A 19,202-nucleotide genomic window follows, 5' to 3' on the forward strand; every position below is an offset into this window, starting at 1 on the left:
GAGAACAACCCCAGCTTCTCCAACATACCCTGCTAGCTAAAATCCCTCATCCCTGGAATCATTCTGGTAAATTTCCTTTGCATCCTCTAAAGGACCCTCACATTCTTCCTAAAGTGTGGTGCCATTTTTGGATGAGACATTAAACCGAGGCTCCATCTGCCTGTACAGGTGGATGTAAAAGATCCTATGGCACTATTTCGAAGAAGAACAGGGGAATTATCCCTGGTGTCCTGGCCAATATTTCTCCCTTAATCAACATCCCATGATTATTACTGTTTATGGGAGTTTGCTGTGCGCAAATTGGCTGCCAAGTTTCCTCAATTACAACAGCAATTACACTTCAAAAGTACTTCATTGGCTGTAAAGCGCTTTGAGATGTCTGGTGATCGTGAAAAGCGCGATATAAATACAAGTCTTTTTATAACTTTCCTGTTTTTGTACTCAATATCTCTAATTTTGAAGAGCTCATATTCGCTTCTAACTACTCCCTCAATATGTCTTTCCACCTTTAAAGATCTGTGCACATGGACCCCAAGGTCCCTCTGTTCCTGCACACTCTTTAGAACTATGCAATTAAGTCTATATTGCCTTTCCCTCTTCCTTCTGTCAAAATACATCACCTCACACTTCTCTGTATTAAATTCCATCTGCCACTTGTCTGCTGATTCTGTTCGCCTATCTATGTACTGTTGCAGTCGATTTGTATCGTCCTCACTGTTTGCCACACCTTCAAGTTTGGAATCATTGGCAAATTTTAATTTTAATTGCGAATTTATAATTTTGTGAATACTGTTCTTGGATTATCTGTGGTTTTACTGTTGATTTTATAATAAATGTGTGATCAATTATTTGACCTATTCTTGAGTCACCACTGGCCAAAAATAGTGCTGTGTGTGTATTTGGTCTAGTCATTTCGATACTGCGTCACTGAAGGCTGAGGGATTTGTGATTATAGGAAATAAATTTATGTTTGTTTCATCGGTTACATAATTGCATTTTTGACTGAGAATGTAATAAATCTACTCTGGTGTTAATGCATACTCCTCAAGGGACTTCTTAAAAAAAAAACTGGTGATTTTTTTATTCTTTCATGTGTTGATGGCATTGCTGACAAGGCCAGCATTTGTTGCTCATCCCTTATTGCCCTTGACAGCTGAGTAGCTGACGAGGCCATTTCAGAGGGCAGTTAAGAGTCAACCACATTGCTGTGGGTCAGAAGTCACAAGCAGGCCAGACCAGGTAAGGATGGCAGATTTCCCTCCCTAAACGACATTAGTGAACCAGATGGGTTTTTGCAGCAATTGATAATAGTTTCATGGCACCATTACTGAGACTAGCTTATTTTTATTAATTAATTCATTTTATTAATTGAATTTAAATTCCACCAGCTGCTGTGGTGGGATTTGAACCTATATCTCTAGGGCATTAGCCTGGCCCTTTGGATTACTAGTTCAGTGACATTACTGCTATGCTACCATCTCCCTGAATTGACTTGAAGGTTGGTTATATAGGTGTCGGGATACTGCACATTTAAAGCATTCAGTGTCAACATTGAGGATTCTTAGGTCAGGTGTTGCACAGCTAGATGCAGAATAAAGTTCCTCATCACTGCCACAACAGCATGCCCAGCTCCAATATTGTAAGAGAACCCTCTACTAGAAATTTTGTAAATTGTAGTGTAACTGCATTGTAAATGTGCCTTATGTTAGCCAATACACATTAATTCTACCTTCGCTTATCCTATGTTTTGTTAATGGCCCAACCACCTATGATGTGATGTCTTATGCTATAAAGACTCAGTAGATAGAAAAAGTACATGTGCTGTTTGTTAGATCCACTCATAAGATATTGGAAGCTGTTCCCATGTTTAATTTGTTGTGTTTTTTTAAGTGGTACTGTACTTGGAACACTTTACATTGATCAGTGCTTTCATGGTATAACTACAGCAAACATTTACTTGACTATTTTCATAACTTGCACAGCACCAGTTAAAACATTATCATTTTCTGTCCTTTAGAGTCTATGAAGTAAGTGCTTTCTTTAGTCATTTCAATCAATAGGAGTACAGATGCCAAAATCAGTTGGCACTCTGCAAGACAATTGCTGCTTGTGTGCAAAACAGAAATCTTAAGTGACTGGTCCTGCCAACAAGTCTAACATGATGCAACAATACATTCTATCTTAAATATGAAACGCAAACTGTTTCAAGGAAATTACCATGTCATGTGCTTTGTGTAAGGCACTGTCCAGAGTCAAACTAAGTCATCTGCACCAGAATCTCCCACTTTTGATTGCTGTTCCTTGCTGAGTTAGCTGATGTCAGAGGAGCAGCAGTGGGATTATTATGCCTCAGGATCTCTGGACTAGGGTGGGGAAAAATCAACCCAGATTCCCCCTCCTGATGACTATGGTCAACTAGCTTGCTGACATTCAGCTTTTAAGCTCGCATAAAGAATCATCAGAGCTGCAGAGTGCCGTTGGTGTGTTTGGAATTTTAGTTTAGCAGGAATTAGTTCTTTCAGGAGAGGAGGAAAAAACTGGGCTGGGGCTAATGTAAAAAAATCTATTTAATATATTTTTCTGCAGCCTACACTGGCTTCAATGCAGATGAGATTTAATTGCTCCATAAATATGTTGGCATGCGAATTGTGCCGGCCTTTAAAATTATATTTTTCATTCCTTCCTAATCTGTTCAATATAACATTTTTATAATCTTCATCTCTTATCTCATTACAATAATTTTGTGTCTGCTCTGGTTAGATTTCAATTCTGTTTTTTGTACGCTGTTTACTTTAACAAGCTTGCTAAGTAACCCAGCTTGTTTCAATATTAATTTGGTTGACAAATTGAAATATGAAAATATAAGAAGTTCCCTGTAACTGGGTTATTATATATCCCTGTAAACAAAAAATATCCTAAGTATATAGTGTTGTTTAAAAGCCAGCAACACCAGCCGTATGCTTTTAAATTTGTGATGCTTTCTACAACCAACCGGAAGTAACTTGTACAAAGAACCACAAATTATCTAACTATAGTTTTGCAGCAGTATAGCAATTTTACATCTCGCAATTTCACAGGCATATTACCAAGGTTCTGAGACACTCAAATCAATTTGAACATTTCAGTACGTTTAAAATTGTATTGCAGCAAGTGGATTTTTGTGTTGCAAAATGCTGGAAGCCAGTAATTCCCATCTGTGCTTCCTGTTGGGAAGATCAGGGCACAATCTTCTCCAAGCAGCAAATGAAGTGCTTTCCCACAATTTTCTTTCTTTGATTCTTTTCTGGACCGTCAGTTTGTTACAAAGCCTTGCAGTTTCAGGTTTGCTCCAAAAGCTCTTGCATGACATTGTATCTTATAAACTTTTTCTGAAAAATTCTGAGATTTTGCCAGAATACTTGCTTTCCATTTAAAAGTTTTATGGTTGGTGCTCATTGTTGGTTATTTTTAAAAAGGCTTTTTTTTTATTATCGTCTTTTACTAATACTGACACATGGTTCAGAGAAAAGTTGGTGCATGTTGTCAAACCTTCAGTTTTGCCTCTGTTTTGAATACTAATATTGCTACCAGAAGCAGCTGAGTGTTATGTATATATTTTTATCAGGAGCAGATCTGGAACCAGTCAGTATTGCTGAGGACTAATGGCATCACTAGAGTTACACAGATTCAATGACTTTCATAAGCAAGATGTTGCTGAAATTCTGTTCAGGGTGTTTGGTCCATAGTACAATTCTGTATTATTGATGATTCACCACAAATGGTATATAGTTCTTGAACTAACCACTATTGCTTCTGAACTGGAAGGATAAACTTTGGCTGTAACTTAGCCATTCTTCAGTTGCAAGGGACAGAATGTACTCCAGAACTTTTATCATCTAGTAGAAATTATCTTGGCATTTTAGAAACCTTTCCCAAAATTCTATTCAGTGTTTAATGGAAAACATTTGGTTGTAATGCAGTTCCGACATTTCTGATCTGTCACCTGTTACGATTATCCTAGAGACATCCAGTACGAGACTTCAAGCTTTCATTCAGCAAGTGCCATCAGGGTTTGTATTAGTACAACTCATCGTCTTTTAAATGCCATTTCCATATGACCCTGTCTAGTATAATGACTGAACTCTACTTAATCCTCATCCCTTGGCTAAATAACATAATTTTGGCATGACTTTCATCTCAGCAGATTGTTCCTGTTTTGCTCTGCTCAACTCCGTCCCTCTGAAATGAAATACAGATATAAACTAAGCTCTTTCTAAGTGGACAAAGCCCAAGATAGTCATAAACTGAGGATTTTTAAAAACAAGATTTCTTGGGGATATTGAAAAAGGAAAAAAAATGCATTTATGTGGCATCTCATCGCATCCTCAGGCCATTCCAAAGTAGTCCACTGGAGTAAACCAGTTTATAGTCAGCTTGTTCAGCTTGCTAAATATATTCTATTGTATGCATTGACGGGCGGCAGCCCCTTTCGAATAGTTGAAGCTCATTTGCACTTAAAAAAAATTTATCCAATCAGTAGGATTAAGCAGAGTAGGTAACACAGCAACATTGGGATTTAGTGAGGAAAAGAATTAAATTATCAGCGACTTTGAATTAAGAGGTGTAGACTGAAGTTACCATATAATTACACGTAAGGCAGTCTCCTGGATATTTTCACTTTCACTGAGCAGTATTGTTTCTCCTATGGTCTGGATATGTATGTGAGCCTTTAAGCCAGATAATTTTCCCTCCCAAATTAATGCTATAGTTTAGCATCTTACAGTATATTAAGAATGACTGAATGATGAAGCAAGATATATTACCTGTCTTTGCCTGGGTCTGCATTATTGCCTTTGATCCTCAAAGATAGCCGCACTACTTGGATTCCTGGTTGTTAATGAGTGCCATTTGCAGTCTACGTTCCAATGTTATGAGTTCTACATGCTATAATAAGCGTATTGTTCAAAGAATGAGGAGAACCCCATCAAATGCGCACAATTTATTAATTTCTTAGTTTTGAAGGAGAAAAATGCTTCAGTATTCAACATTTTGAATTGCTGTTTGAAGCTCAAATGGCCACCATTTTTTAAATCCCCAAACTGGGTGTTTTTTTATATTCATTCATGGGATGTGGGTGTCGCTGGCTAAGCCAGCATTTATTGTCCATCTCTAATTGCCCTTGAGAAGGTGGTTTGAATCGTTGCCTTGAACCACTGCAGTCCTTGGGGTGTAGTTACACCCACAGTGCTGTTCGGAAGGGAGTTCCAGGATTTTAACCCAGCGACAGTGAAGGAACGGTGATATAGTTCCAAGCCATCATAGTGTGTGGCTTGGAGGGGAACTTGTGGTAGTATTCCCATGCATCTGCTGCCCTTGTCCTTCTAGGTGGTAGAGGTCACTGGTTTGGAAGGTTGCTGTTGCAGGAGACTTGGTGAGTTGCTGCAGTGCATCTTGTAGATGATGCACACTGCTGCCACTGTGCAGGGTCTCAGTCAAGTGGGCTGCTTTATCCTGGATGGTGTTGAGCTTCTTGAGTGTTGTTGGAGCTGCACCCATCCAGGCGAGTGGAGAGTATTCCATTATACTAACTTGTGCCTGGTAGATGGTGGACAGGCATTAGGGAGTCAGAAGGTGAGTTACTTGCCGCAGAGGTTCCAGCCTCTGACCTGCTCTTGTAGCCACAGTATTTATATGGCTACTCCAGTTCAGTTTCTGGTCAATGGTAATCCCCAGGATGTTGATAGTGGGGGATTCAGCGATGGTAATGCCATTGAACATCAAGGGGAGATGGTTAGCTTCTCGTTTGAGATGGTCGTTGCCCGGCACTTGTGTGGCACAAATGTTATTTGCCACTTATCAGCCCAAACCTGAATGTTGTCCAGGTCTTGCTGCATTTCAACACGGGCTGCTTCAGTATCTGAGGAGTTGCGAGTGATACTGAACATTGTGCAATCATCAGTGAACATCACTGATTCTGACCTTATGATGTAGGGAAAGTCATTGATGAAGCAGCTGAGGATGGTTGGGCCAAGGACACTACCCTGAGGAACTCCTGCAGTGATGTCCTGGGACTGAGATGATTGACCGTCAAAAACTACAACCATCTTCCTTTGTGCTAGGTATGACTCCAACCAATGGAGAGTTTTCCGCGATTCCCATTGACTCCAGTTTTGCTCGGGCTCCTTGATGCCATGCTCGGTCAAAAGTGATTGTGATAGACTGAAATTGAGTAGTTGTCTTCTATTTAAATACTACTTTTCATCAGTAAGTTATGGATGGGTGACTGACTTAATAAACATGCAAATAATTAAAATGTCTTCGCGTTCCGTGCTTTAGTGTGGAACCGGAAACTATGGTATTAGATCAGTTCTATTCAGTTGATGGTAAATTAATGCTCAAACCATGGAATTGCATTTACATAAAATTACATAATGTTTACAGCACCGAAACAGGCTATTTAACCCAATGGGTCTATGCCAGTGTTTATGCTTCACATGACTCTCCTATATTATTTCTTCTCACCATGTCAACATATCCTTCCATTCCTTTCTTCTTCATGTACTTACCTAACTTCTCTTTAAATGCATCTATGCTTTTCTGTTCAACTATATAAAGTTGTATAGAATTTACAGCACAGAAACAGGTCATTTGGCTCAACTGATCTATGCCAGTGTTTATGCTCCACGCAAGCCTGCTTCCCTCCCCTCTTCGCCTGACCCTGTTACCTTATTCTTCTGTTCTTTTCTCCCTTGTGCTTATCAAGCTTCCCCTTTGCACTACTCCATGTGGTAGCAAGTTCCTAATTCTAACCACTCTGAGTAAAGAAGTTTCTCTTGAATTCTTTCTTGGATTTATTGGTGACTGTCTTATTTTTCTGGCTCCTGGTTTTAGACTCCCCCACAATTCACTTCTGAATTTTTGCAATTCAATATGCAAATACTGATCCAGATATCACATTCAGATGCTTTGGTTTCTAGTGCTTGATTTTACTATATGCAGTTACTGCATGGAGAAACACAGCCAAGTTGTGGTTGTTTATACTAAATGAGAAAAAAAAATTGCTAATTACTCATTTCCTGTGCTGTTGATGAAAGTCTTGAGCATAAAAGAAAATCTCCTAGACAAAGTATCAGAGAAAGGTGAAATAATTTTATTCATGATATCACAAAATGGAATGAATTTTTGTATCACTCGAGTGTAATAGTTTTATTGTACAGAAATATCAAAATGTCTATTGCATACAGCAGGGATCTTTGTGTTTGCAAGCGAATCAAAATGGGCTCCTGGGAGTAAGATACAGAACTATGACTGATGGAAATGAAACAAGTATGCTAAAATTTATAATAAATTGCAGAATGGTTGCATTAAATTTACATATCAATGATATTGCTACACAATGTAGGCAAGGCACTAAATGGGTGATAGTTAAATATAAGGACAAAAACATTTCTGAACTCCCTGAAAAATATTGAAAAAATATTCCACAGAGGCTGCCTGACCTGCTGAGTATTTCCAGCACTTTGTTTTTGTTTCAGATTTTCAGCATCTGCAGTATTTTGCTTTTATTTATTGAAGAAGTATTTAACCTGTATGAGTTTGGGATGTAGCCATTTTTTTCCTTCACTTTCTCCTTTCTCTATTTGTAAATTTGTTGAGCACCTGCTGGAATATGATTCCACAGTCTGAAATATGATTGTGACAGTTGTTCTGCACCTTTTCCAGGTGGTACTTATTAATATGTGAGCCTTAACATTTAGTATTGACGGGCTTTTCTACTACAGGGGCACCACAGAGCCAACTCCTGTTCTCACTTAATGACACAGTTGTGCACTTTGATGAAGGTTCATGGATAGTGAGCAAGAGCGGGAATCCAACCCATTTTATTTCCGTTTCTTTCCTTCACTGTTTCCTCCTTCCATTACCACCTGGCGGCGCAGAGACCAATCATAACATCTTTTTTGCTGCTTCAGTTGAGATTATCCAGTTCATAGAAGAGCAATTGAACCCAGGGCCTTCCTTGTCCATATGGCATAGCTATTCACTGGATAAAATCTTCCTCCAGTTTTAATGAAATCCTGATCAATTTCCTTCCCACTTCTTTTCCCAATACATGTTATTAAATAACCAGAGTACTTACCACCCAACAATAGTGGAAGGAATGCCATTCAGTATGTAACAATAGTTGTTAGATGCATCACATGGGTTGTTTATAAAGATATCGTTAAATAGAACACGTTCTCACTCCTGAGGGGAAAAAAGTAGCTAAGTAATGAAGAAAAGGTTATGAAAAATTCTTCATGCTGAGTTGGTGTCTGTTTACATGGATCCTTTTTTTTAAATTGCACTAGACCCTCCTTTACCAGCTGTACTTCCTCTTGGTAAAATAGATTTTCTGGATATTTAAATGCTACATAAATACACACTTCTTTCATCCATTGTGATGTCATTTATCGGAGCCTTAAGGATTTGTTCCAGGCAAGCCTATGACAAAATGCTTGTAAAATATGTAACACTGCCTTAAGTAAGGATGATTAATTTTGGGAGACCTGCCAAGATCGTAAGAGATGCAGATAAAATCGGTCTGGATTATGTTCGACACAGCCAGCTGCTTTGTTAGTTATTTCCCGGAATACAGAGGATCGTCTGCCAGACTGTAATATTCACTGGAAACTCTACTACCCTTGTGGATCATTAATTTTAATGAAAAGATCAGACTTCTATAAACACTGCCTGGTACAGGCATTTTATATCTGATTCAAATGAATATGCATCTAATCGCTAAGAACTGGACATCACTAAAATTTTATATTGATCTACGTTCTAGTTTGTGCCTAAATTTTCTTACTGATGGATGAAGTTGGAGTCTTAAAACTCTGTGACTGAGCTCTTAGTTTTCTGAATTGGAGCTTATGTTCTGTCACATACATTTTCAAAATTACATTGTTCACATTTTCTAAGGCCTGATGGTTTCAAAACTAGAGCATTGTACTGTCTCAGTCTTGATGGGCATGTGTGTTTGGCACTCCCTTTGAGGGTAAACTTGGCTGGATAGATGATAATTCAGGAAGGTTCCCTTGGGTTCCAGCTGAAAAATGCTCTTGTTGATCTCAGCCATAAAGTTTTTCAGTTGGATTGCCCCATTCTCCTGACCAAACACCACTGGAGAGGAAATTTTGTTCAACGCTTGTGCAAAGCGCCTTGGGACGTCTTGCTACTTTAAAGGCGCTATATAAATACAAATTGTTGAAAGGAAAGATAAATTGTGTTGCTGAAAATTATAACCTATGAACATTTGCTTGGGTTCTATTTGTATACTTGGTTCCATTTACAGTACTTCAGTTTTGGTGCCGGAGATGCTATTTACTGTACAAAAGGAAAAATCCCCAACACTACTTAGTTGCATGTTCAGAGATGGAACGTATCCCAAAATGTGATCACCATAAAAATAATGTGGTATTGCATTCCAGTCACATACCAATTTAATATTTGCACTGAATCCCAGAATCACTCAGTTATATTTAAATCCTATTTCTTGCTTGGAGTTCAAAACTGCATCGCAGTAAGTAGATTGTTGTTTTGTAAATATGACTGTGGTACCAGTAATTTCTGTACCTGATAATATGCCTCCAGATGTTTTAAAGAGTATGCCAAGGTGGATTTCTTTAGGTGTCTCCATATATCTTTAATAAGGTATATTTATGTTCATCCTAGTATATTTTTATCTGTCTACTCTGCTCAGTTCTCAACAGTTGGTGTATTTTGATTTACTGCAAATGCTGAATGTGTGACCAAGTTCTTTTCAACAGGCTGTGCAGTGATTGGAAGTGTATAAACTAGATTTTTTTTACCCTCAGAAGCGTGACTTCAATAATGCAGAATTTTATAGGATATGGAAAAACAGGTTTACAGACATAAGTAGCAATTGTGTAGAAATATGATAAAGGCTGCTTTCATAGAATCATAGAATTTCAGTTTGTATTTGTCTGATTTCAAGTATTTCTGAAACTGAGCTAAATAGTTCGGGGCATGCTTAACAAATTTAGCCCTATAGCACATAGTGTTTCAGAAAATTGCACCAAAATGGATTAAAATTTGTTTAACTGTATGAATTTGTATCTTTGGAACCCATGCAGTGACCATTATTGGAATTTTTTGGTAGCTTTCTATTGAATTTATGTATTGTATTATATATATTAAGTAGTATCAGGTAATACAAGTACTTGACATGTTCATGAATAGATAAAATCTTGAGAACCAGTTGTAATGACCCCAGTGGTTGAATAGCCTGCTGACATTCATTGTCAAAGCTCATATGTGTTTAATAGCAAATTCAGTGAGGCACTGGAGGATGCCCATCATCCTTGGAAGTGCATCCCAGCAAGGATTAGTCTTCTTCAGGAATGGTGGGGAGGAGGAGCATATAACATTGAAAGAAGGGAAACAAGGTCACTGGATTAATTGTATTGGATAAAGATATTATAACTGCCAGTCTACCTCTGCATTTGAAAAGAAAGCTTGGATTTCTTTAGATTCCACTAAACCTTACCTGGCAATTGGTTGTAATTTAACTATTTTTTAAATCAGTACGGTGAGTATTCAATAGCTGTAGAGTTCTCAACAGGCATATAGAGTGATTCAATGATAGGCTGCCAAGGATCCCAGAGACCTCATCTAACACAGGCTTGCACAAACCAAATACTGTGTCCAACCTGGAAAAAGCCTGCTAATTAAATCATAAGATGGCAGGGATTCAGTTAATTCTTTCATGGAAGTACAAGAATTGGCTCTTCAACACAATTGGAAAGAAGGGATATTTGTTTGTATACTGCCTTATTGCATCTCTCTGTAAAGTTCACATACAATGGATTACATTGGAAATTATGTCACTGTTATGCAGGTGAATGTGGCAGCCATTTTGCGCACTGCAAAGTCCGACAAACAGCATTGAGATGAGTAGTTAATCTAGTTTTGGCTGTGCTGGTTTGAGGGAATAATGATGATCAAGACTCTGGAAGAACCCCCTGCCCCTTTTCAAATAGTTCCATGGGGTCTTTAATGTGCACTTGAAATACTGAAAGAGGCAGGCAGGGTCTTTTTCTAACTTGTCCTCTGAAGGATGGTATCTCTGACAATGTAGTGCAAGTTTCAGCATGGTCCACATGCTGAAGTCGTGGAATGAGGCTTGAACCCATTGCCTACTGACTCAGGAGAGGATGCTGTTAAGCTGACTGTGACTGGAGGTGACAGCACAACACTCTTTGCCTGTCGTAAAATCTGAGCATGGTTGAAATAGAAGCAAAGGGCATCTGATATCATTGGTTATTAGATTAACAGAATGATTATTTCCTCCACACCTATTGTGTGTGACAGTAGAATCAACGATTACCAGATCATGTTTCGGTGGTGGTTAGAATTTGGCAATGAACTGTGCTGTAATTAGCAACAGTGAGGTTTGATTGCAATAGGAATGTGGTGCTGTGGATTGGTGTGTAAGCACACTTTGTAAAGGGGTGCTAGAATATAACTTTGGTCCTTTATTCTGTGAAGTTCCTAATCTTTATCACAGGTGAAACTGAATGGAGGTGATGCACTTATCAATAGAGAGGAAGGGAAAAGTAAAATGTTTCTTGGCGTCATCCAGTAGTTTACCTGGATGATCTGCAACTTGATCATAGTTGGTACTTGGGTTGGGGTGAAAAATGGTGAGTTTTAACTGGCAAGCTCTTTAAGGTATGTTGTCATCGTGATGGGTAGCACATCTTTTCCTTTGCTCAATTTGCCATTTCTTTTCCACTCCCCTTCAAATTAAAGTTGGTAGGCACATATTTGGAACAAAAATAAAAGCAAAATACTGCAGATGCTGGAAATCTGAAATAAAAACAAAAAATGCTGGAAATATTCAGGTCTGGCAGCATCTGTGGAGAGAGAAGCAGAGTTACTGTTTCAGGTCTCTCTCCACAGATGCTGCCAGACCTGCTGAGTATTTCCAGCATTTTTGTTTTTATTACATATTTGGAACATACTGTTTTGTGAACGTAGTTTTGTAATCTGTTTCTTTCTTGTTTTTTCCAGCCGTTACTAACATTTTGGGGTTATTGGAGTGGCCGGATTTTTCCTGGAATTGAGCATTAAATTCAGAAGACTGAAGCCCAGGCTTACTGTCTACCTTTCACGGAGGCCAAGCCGTGAGAGGACAGAGGAAGGAACGTGGCGAATCATGACAGCAGATAAAGAGAAAGATCGTGATCGGGACAAGGAGAGAGATAGAAGGGATAAACGAGAGAATGAACATTCCAGGCCACGCCGCAGCTGCACTTTGGAAGGAGGTGCTAAAAACTATGCAGAAAGTGACCACACTGAAGATGAAGAAAATGACAAAGACAGTGCTACTAATGAAGAAGCTGGGAAAAAGTCAAAAATAAAGAAACCACCAAAAAAGAAATCGCGTTACGAGAGAGCAGAGACCGGTGATATAACTTCATTTGTAACAGAGGATGATGTTGTCTACAGGCCTGGAGGCAAGTAGTACTTCATGATTGATTTGCTGGATGATGTTAAAAAGACAATAATGGATGCCAAGATTACAAGGCAGCAGTTTTGTCAGGGGGTTCAGGTGATGTCATTAACTTTGAGTATAACGTAAGCCATCTTTAATGGTCTTTTAAACCTCGATTTAAGATTATGGCCTTGAAATCACTTTGATGTAGCTCTTTGTCCCTCTTTTTTCCCCTTCAGTAATCAGGTATTGAGATGACATTGCCTCCGTGCAGTTAATGTGTAATGATGATCTTACTAAAGGTTAAATAATTGACTTAATTACTTGCAGTTTATTGAAATATTTTGCAGTTTGATTCCCAGAAAATATCGATAATAACTCCGTGTTGGAATGTTTTTGTGTCTAGTAATCGTAAAATAGAATGTAGTAAATTGTCACTTGACACTCTCCCCCAGTATACCAGAAAATCCCACTATCTCAACACATTTCCTGCTTGGCATGCTAAAGAAATTTGGGTGGAAAGCCAGATTTTGAGTTCTGGACTTTTTACTTGTATTCAGCATGTTAATTTCTAATCCTGAATTGTATAAAGATAAAGGTTTTTGGTTTGAAACTGGGAAGTTTTCCACACATTAATGTAATCCATTGTCTGCATGAACATACCTACCTCTCTTCCCCCAAGTCTCAGCACAGAGAATTAAAGAATTGCTAATGTTGTACCTCTGTTTGAAAAGGGAGCGAAGGATAGACTGAATAATTACAGGCCAGTCAGTCTAACCTCAGTAGTGGGCAAACTATTGGAATCTATTCTGAGAGAGAGGATAAATTGTCACTTAGGCACAGGTTAATCAAGGATAGTCAGCATGGATTTGTTAAGGGAAGATCTTGTTTGACCAACTTGATTGAATTTTTTGAAGAAGTAACAAGGAGGATATATGAGGGTAGTGCAGTTGATGTGGTCCACATGGATTTTAGCAAGGCTTTTGACAAGGTCCCACAGGGCAGACTGGTTAAAAAAATAAAATCCTGTGGGATCCAGGGAAATAGGGTAAGGTGGATACAAAATTGGCTCAGTGGCAGGAAACAAAGGGTAATTGTTGCCGGCTATTTTAGCAACTGGAGGGCTGTTTGCAGTGGCATTCCGCAAGGCTCAGTACTGGGTCCCTTACTTTTTGTGGTTTAAGGATTTGGGCGTAAATGTAGGGGGCATTATCATTTGCAGGTGACACAAAGATTGGCCATGTGGTAGATAGCGACGAGGATAGCTGCAGGAAGATATTGATGGTCTGGTCAGATGGGTAGAATAGTGGCAAATGGAATTCAACTTGGAGAAGTGTGAGGTGATGCATTTGGGGAGGTCACACAAGGCAAAGGAATACACGATTAATGGGAAAATACTGAGAAGTGTAGAGGAAGTAAGGGACCTTGGAGTGAATGTCCACAGATCCCTGAAGGTAGCAGGACAGGCCGATAAGGTGGTTAAGAAGACATATTGAATCCTTTCCTTTATTAGCCGAGGTATAGAATACAAGAGCAGGGAGGTTATCCTGGAACTGTATAACTCATTGGTTAGACCACTACTTGAGTACTGTGTGCAGTTCTGGTCACCTCATTACAGAAAGGATGTAATTGAACTAGAGAGGGTACAGAGGAGATTTACGAGGATGTTGTCAGGACTGGAAAAGTGCAGCTATGAGGAAAGATTGGATAGGCTGGGGTTGTTCTTCTTGGAACAGAGAAGGCTGAGGGGAGATCTGATTGAAATGTACAAAATTTTAAGAGACCTGGATAGAGTGGAGGTGAAGGGTCTATTCACCTTAGCAGAGAGGTCAGTGACGAGGGGACATAGATTTCAAGTGATTGGTAGAAAAATTCAGACGGGAGATGAGAAAAAACCTTTTCACCCAGAGGGCGATGATGGTCTGGAACTCTGCCTGAAAGAGTGGGTAGTTGAGGCAGAGACCCTCAACTCATTCAGATAGAGTCTGGATATGCATCTCAAGTGACGTAAGCTGCAAGGCTACTGACCTTGCTGGAGGGTGGGATTAGAATAGGTGGATCGTTTTTCAGCCGGCACAGAGACGATGGGCCAAGTGGCCTCTTTCTATGCCTTAAACTTTCTGTGATTCTACGATCAAGATTATTGTGGAGCCAAATATTGTCTTTTCAAATTGGTAGTTTCATGTTTTTATATTTATGATGAAACTGTGCTCATTGGGTTGCGATATTAATGTAGGTCAATGGCAGCCTGTGTCCATTGTCAGAAATTGCGAAGTTGATGCAAAATAGCTGGATGCAGAGTAAAGCCCTGCACATCTGTAAACAAAATTGCTTATTTCCAGTCTCAGAATGCTTCTGATGTGTGAATTTTACACTTTTCTCACTGTCCACCCTTATGTCTCCTCTTTATGTAAATACCAACTTATGCTGAGCTGTGAATCTACATCATTAGCAGTAAGGGGTCAAAATTATTCAAACTTTTTTTTCTGTCCCCATTCTTAATATGAAAATCAGCAGCTGATTTAGCTGTGGGAAACATCACAGCTGAGCATGATTCATTCATTCCCCAGTGTCCACGTACTTGCTCTTTTCAGCAGGGATCAGTGAGGGGCACTGGCTGGTTTAGTTTAGGAACATCAAGGCTATCTGTAGTGCTTCTGCTGTCAAGGTCAGGGATGGAAGGATAGTATACTGTGTAGTTACTTTTTAGGAACAATTTCTAATTGTGTTAAGTATAGCTTATGCTCAAGATGGGCTTTATTAGTCTGCAGTTTTCAAGTTTTTCTCCCCCACTGGAACAGCTGTACTGTAATTAGAAGCTGCAGGTTATTGTCGCTTTGATATGGGCCATGACTTCTAATCTATAACTTTGACACACAATGCACATTCTACTGAAATTAATTGAGTTGCAGTTTGAAAGCTACCACTTAACACGCTGAATGAAGTTTAGAATAACCCTAATTTTAGTTTCCTACAGCAGCTTTCTTCTATATAGCACATTTTAACATAGAAAATCACCCAATTGATAAAACAAAATCAAGTGCCTTACAAGTGATTGCAATGGGGAAACTTGACGGAACCATATTGTTTATTGTAATGCTGCCTTTCTCTCACTTGTTGCTATTTCAATGCTGGCTGAGTATCATCTTTGTCACCTCTGTTTTTTTGAAAATATGCTAATTGTGTTGTGAAGTGCAGCAAAAAGCAGTAGTGGTAAGCACAAATTGCCAGTAATGGTAAGTGGAAATTTCAAGACAAAATGGAAAACTGAAATTGGATGAAGTGGAAAACTCCAAGCTGATTTACCCTTGCCTGGGTTCACATGATTGTTTAAACTATTCACTATTTTCTGCTATGACATGTTGTCTCCTGATACCCCACTGACCATTGCTGCTACCTTCAGAAAAGGTGGTTTGGTTCCCTGCCGCCTTGAGGAAAATGCTTTTGGAGGTATTGTGCTGTGAGTAGCAAAGGACAACCACTTGTATTATTGGTTATTGTTTGTTCTGGCTGAATTTTGAGATTTTATCATCATTATCTGTACTGTATAGATCTTCTGGATATACTCGTGCTACAGACAGCAAAGATGAAAATTATTGAGCTTTTTCTGGTAGCTCTAAATCGCTCATGTTTCACAGCCATACAGCAAGGTGCTGAGAAGACAGGCCTTATAAACCATCAGCTTGCTCCTAAGGGTCAGCTTGGTGTTATCCCATGCGCTTTTCACGAGTTGGCCAAAGGTGGTAGCTGTTTTCCCTATGCGTGTATTGAGCTATGCATCAAGGGACAGATGGTCTATCACCGTGGACCCAAGGTAGCAGAATTTGCTAACCAGTCAAAATTACAAATGCGGTAGTGCTCTCAAAGGCAGAGCTCCCAAGTGTGTTGGCACTAATTGAACGAAGGCAGCTTCGGTGGATTGGACCTGCCTGCAGGATGGAAGATGGTCTCACACCCAAGGATCTTCTGTATGGTGAGGTAGCCAGGGTCAGACAACCAGTGGGGTGCTCAAAGCTCCGCTTCAAGGATACTTGCAAGTGTGACATGAAAGCCCTAAATGTCGACAATTGCACCTGGGAGTCACTAGCTGGTGTAAGAGGGAAACGGTGACACACCCTGCAGACTGGAGTGCACTACAATGATGACCAGTGGCTACAGCAGCTTGGCAACAGATGCCAACGTCGAAAACAACAACTCACAGCATCACTTGGCAGCTTCACATGCCGCACTTGTGGCAGAACCTGCTTCTGGAGGATTGGTCTTCCTAGCCATCAGCAAAGGTGCACCAAGAGAAGACACCCCACCTAAATGGATTGTTTACTCTCTGTCCATCTTCTTTTGTAGATGGAAGGATGCCAGCACAATACGAGAACTTCTGATGTCATTGAAGGTCTACAGCAGAAATAGGAAAGTTACAAATAAGACTTTGGAGTAATTACATGTGCAGCTTGGGCCCTTAAGTCAAGGGAGAGAATTATAAACAAAGAAACTGTTTTTTTGACCCTGTACCAATCAAGAAAATCCCAAATCACATGGCACTGGCCTTAGAGATACTGCTGGCTTCAGGGTCATGTTCAGCTGGGGCAACCCAGAAGTCTTTTTAATATAAGATGACCTTGAGAGGCACAATCTCGATGTGGATAGGAATGAACTGTTGATTTTTTTCACCAGCCCATTTTAACTCCGGTTCTCTTTGACGTCAGTTCATTTGCATCGGTTTGAAGGTGTGAGTTGTTCCAGTACCAACCAGTGCTCAAGAAGCAACAAAAGGGGAGTAGTCATCTGGCTTTGGAAAGTGTTGCAGTGATAGAGAAAACACCTAATAGCTGCAGCTGGTCACCATCATAGAACACTCTCTTGTTTGTCTCACTTTGCACTAACTCTACCATTGGCTTTTGGCCCCTTTTAACACTTCTAAAGTTTGGGGCATCTTACTTTTGAAGATTTGGGCTACTTCATTGGGATTTTCCTTTCTGAGTGTAAAATCTCCAATAGAAAAGGGATTATAGGTTCTTTACTGCACCTTTATTTCAAGTCTTGTTCTTTGGTCTCTTGCTACTTTGGGTCTGCTTTCAGTATTTCACATTTCTGAGGTGATCCTTGCTGAAAAGATAAACTGTGGGAAAATGTGAGGTTGTCCACTTTGGCAGGAAGAATAGTAAAGCAGAATATTATTTAAATGGAGGGTGACTGCAGAATGCTGCAGTACAGAGGGACCTGGGTGTACTTGTAGATGAATAACAAAAAGTCAGCATGCAGGTACAGAAGTAATTAGGAAGGCAGATGGAATTTATTGCAAGGGGGATGGAGTATAAATGTAGGGAAGTCTTGCTACAACTGTACAGGGCATTGGTGAGACCACCGTTCGAGTATTGTGTACAGTTTTGGTCACCTTATTAAAGGAGGGACATACTTACATTGGAAGCAGTTCAGAGAAGGTTCACTAGGCTGATTCCTGGGATAAGTGGTTCATCTTATGAGGAAAAGATGAGCAGGTTGGGCCTATACTCATTGGAGTTTAGGAGATTGAGAAGTGATTTTATTGAAATGTATAAGATTCTGAGGAGGCTTGATAGAGTAGATGCTTAGAGGATATTTTTCCTTATGGAGGAATCTAGGACTAGGGGGCACAGTTTCAAATTAACTGGTCTTCCATTTAAGATGGAGATGAGGAGGAATTTCTTCTCTGAGGGTTGTTAGTGTTTGGACTTTCTTTCCTAGAGAGCAGTAGAGGTTGAGTCATTGAATATATTGAAGGCTGAGTTAGACAGATTTTTGATCAACAAGGGAGTCGAGGATTATGAGGGTCAGGCAGGAAAGTGGAGTTAAGGCCACAGTCAGATCAGCCATGATCTTACTGAATGGCGAAGCAGGCTTGAGGGGCCGAATGGTCTACTCCTGCTCCTATTTTTTATGCGTATTTTGTCTGCATCAGTGCTCCAGTGCCAGGTTCTAGTCACTGGTGTTTTGACTCCATCAACACCTCTGATCGCAAATTTATATCAGGATTGTTATTCTCCTATCCATAGCTGGTATTCCTTCTCAATGTTCCTTGACATTTCTGCTCAGATACTTCGTATTTCCAGAGGGCAGCTTGGAATAACATTCTTGAGTATGAGAATTGGGTGATCTACTGCAATGCTGGCACTTGGCTTACTTAGTATATTGGTATTAATATGCTCATGGAAAAGAACAGTGCTGAAGCCATAATGCTTTAATGCTCTGCCATTATGCCTCTAGTGTGATGCTTTCAATTCATCAACTCAAAATGTCCCAACACCAGTGCTGCACTTTGGTGTTATATAGCTTGTAAAATGGTCTCTGCAGATCAAATCCACATTTGGAAGGATACAATCAATATTTGGTCATTATCATCATTATTATTTACAGCAAGTGGACAGTACAGAAATTTCACAAGTCCTCCATTATGAGTTATTGAAATCATACTGACAACTGCACAGATATCATTAAGCCACTAACCAATTCTATATTCTACTGCCAACTGGCTGACCACTTGGGCCCTTTCAAAGGCTCTCTTTTATAGGCACTATTTTGACAAAAACAAACCTACCTTATTGACATGGCCCTCTTATAGAGCTTGGGCAATCAAATAGTCTGAAAGGGCGGTTGTGCCTTTGTACTTTTCTCCAAACAGTCTGTACCTGCTCACTCAGTTCGGGGTGCTCTAAATTTAAAGAATGGAGAAGCCCCTACAAGCTAAGTAATA

General features: G+C 39.6%; 1 protein-coding gene across 10 annotated transcripts in view; it reads left to right on the top strand.

The window, feature by feature from the left end:
• rerea (arginine-glutamic acid dipeptide (RE) repeats a) overlaps positions 1–19,202 on the top strand; it is a 563,072-nt gene that overhangs the window by 124,739 nt on the left and 419,131 nt on the right. For 9 of the 10 annotated variants that reach the window (XR_010969624.1, XM_068017019.1, XM_068017023.1 and 6 more), the window contains exon 2: positions 12,052–12,497. The exons of the other annotated variant lie outside the window; for it this stretch is intronic. Coding sequence is in view for 8 of the 9 variants with exons in the window: in XM_068017019.1 (XP_067873120.1) it covers positions 12,197–12,497 (301 nt within the window). In the remaining variant the exon portion in view is untranslated. The remainder of the gene's footprint in view (positions 1–12,051; positions 12,498–19,202) is intronic. 10 annotated transcript variants of the gene reach the window in all.

This window comes from Heterodontus francisci, chromosome 37 (genome assembly GCF_036365525.1).
Source record: "Heterodontus francisci isolate sHetFra1 chromosome 37, sHetFra1.hap1, whole genome shotgun sequence".
NCBI lineage: Eukaryota > Metazoa > Chordata > Chondrichthyes > Heterodontiformes > Heterodontidae > Heterodontus > Heterodontus francisci.